Raw genomic sequence first — 1,983 nt, 5'->3', positions numbered from 1 at the left:
CACCCGAATGCTCGTAGTGAAGAATAGTTTGGTTTGAATCCAAACAACTTTTCTAAGGGGTTGGCATGGTTGAGAACATGGGTAGGAAGTCTATTGATAAAGTAAATAGTCGTGGCAAAGGCTTCATCCCAGAATGTAAGAGGTAAAGAGGTTTGAGAAAGAAGAGTGAGGCCTATATCTAAAATATGTCCATGTTTTTGTTCAATTAGACCATTTTGTTTATGTGGACAGGTAAGTCGATGTTCAATGCCATGGTGTGACAGAAAAGGTGTAAACGATTTAAATTCACCACCCCCATCAATTTGGATATGTAAGATGCAAGTTCCTGACAAATTTTCAACAAGGGTTTTAAATTTGAGAAACGTCGAGAAGGCTTTAGACTTGGATTGAAGAAAAAAAATCCACGTGTAATGACTATAAACATCCATGAAGTTAATGTAATACCAAAAACCATTGTGAGATAGATTATAAGCATGACCCCACATATCATATATAGTTAGTTGTAGAGGTTGAATGTATTTAGTTTTTGAAGTGGGGAAGGGAAGAGCATGGTTTTAGAAAGACAAATGAAATAAGGAGGGAAAATACAGTTGTAAAATTTCTGTTGTATTTATTCATGTATCTTGTTAAAGAAATGGTACAATATATAGGCGTTGTCCCTGAATTGGGGAGAAAGAATTTTGAGAGAATACAAATAATTATAATACAGATGCGCACACATTATTGGCTGGCCAGAATATTCCTTATAACCAATTGGGCTTCTAGAAGAGGAGTGATTGGGCAAATATTGTTGCTGACTTATAGGTCCTCTCTGTATATGTGGACTGCTGACTTGGTGGTTTTCTCTAACATCCCCCCTCAAACGAGAGGGTACATCAAGTACTCCGAGTTTGGAGCGAAGAGACTAGTAATGAGAGTGTGTAAGGGGTTTTGTAAGGCAGTCGGCTAGCTAACTGGATGAGGGAACAAACCGAACTTCCACCACGAAGAACATGATCTCTCACAAAATGAGCATCAATCTCTATATGTTTAGTTTTAGCATGAAAAACAGGATTGGTGGCAATTGCACCGACACTTAAGTGATCATACCAGATTATAGGTTTGATAAAGGATAGCATCCCAAGCTTCGACAGAAGTTGGTTGAGCCAGATGACTTCAGAGGCAGTATGTGCTAAGGCTCTGTATTCAGACTCGGTGCTTGATCGAGCCACAACTGTCTGCTTTTTGGATGACCAAGAAACGAGATTACTTCCAACGAACACACATGCCACAAAATTACGGTCGTCGATGTTAGATGCCCAATCCGCATCAGAATATGTAGAGATTGATAGATCGGAGCTGGGTTGAAAAAACAGTCCAAAGTTTTTGGTTGCACTGACATATCGAAGAACGCGTTTGACGGCCTGCCAGTGAGCATCTGTGGGTCTTTGAAGAAATTGGCTCAGATGATTTACAATGTACGCAATGTCGAGCCTTGTTGTTGTGAGATATTGTAGCATACCTACTGTGCTTCTGTAAATGAAAGGATCATTAAGAGGGGACCCATCATCAATGGATAGATTTTTGCCAAGAACACTTGGTGAGGGGGAAGGTTTTAAATTGGTAAGTTGTAATCTTTGTAGGAGCATCAACGTATTTCGCCTGATTGATGATAAGGCCGGAGTCAAGGTAGTGCACTTGAAGTCCAAGGAAGTAGGTGAGCTGGCTCAAATCCTATAGAGCAAAGGTTGTATCAAGGGATCGAACAAGTTTACTGATTAACTGAAGATCATTTCCAGTGATGATTACATCGTCAACATACACCAGAAGGAAAATAACAGACGATTGTTTGTTATAAATGAATAAGGATGGATCTGACCGGGAGTTGATGAAGCCCCACCAAAGTAGTTCTTTTGTTAAGGTTGCATTCTAGGCCCATAGGGCCTGTTTTTACCTATAGAGTGCTTTGTCAAGTTTGCAGACATAGTGTGGACATGACTGGTT

At 39.9% G+C, this 1,983-nt stretch overlaps 1 protein-coding gene across 1 annotated transcript; it reads right to left on the bottom strand.

The window, feature by feature from the left end:
* Positions 1-875: 875 nt before the first annotated feature.
* On the bottom strand, positions 876-1,628 carry LOC120084933 (secreted RxLR effector protein 161-like). Its single transcript, XM_039040743.1, has one exon. It carries the CDS (start codon positions 1,626-1,628, stop codon positions 876-878), a length of 753 nt encoding a protein of 250 aa, XP_038896671.1.
* Positions 1,629-1,983: the final 355 nt, after the last annotated feature.

Source organism: Benincasa hispida, chromosome 9 (genome assembly GCF_009727055.1).
Source record: "Benincasa hispida cultivar B227 chromosome 9, ASM972705v1, whole genome shotgun sequence".
Taxonomy (NCBI): Eukaryota; Viridiplantae; Streptophyta; class Magnoliopsida; order Cucurbitales; family Cucurbitaceae; genus Benincasa; species Benincasa hispida.
The sequence above is the reverse complement of the archived record's forward strand: the minus strand, read 5'-3'. Positions and strand labels throughout refer to the sequence as shown.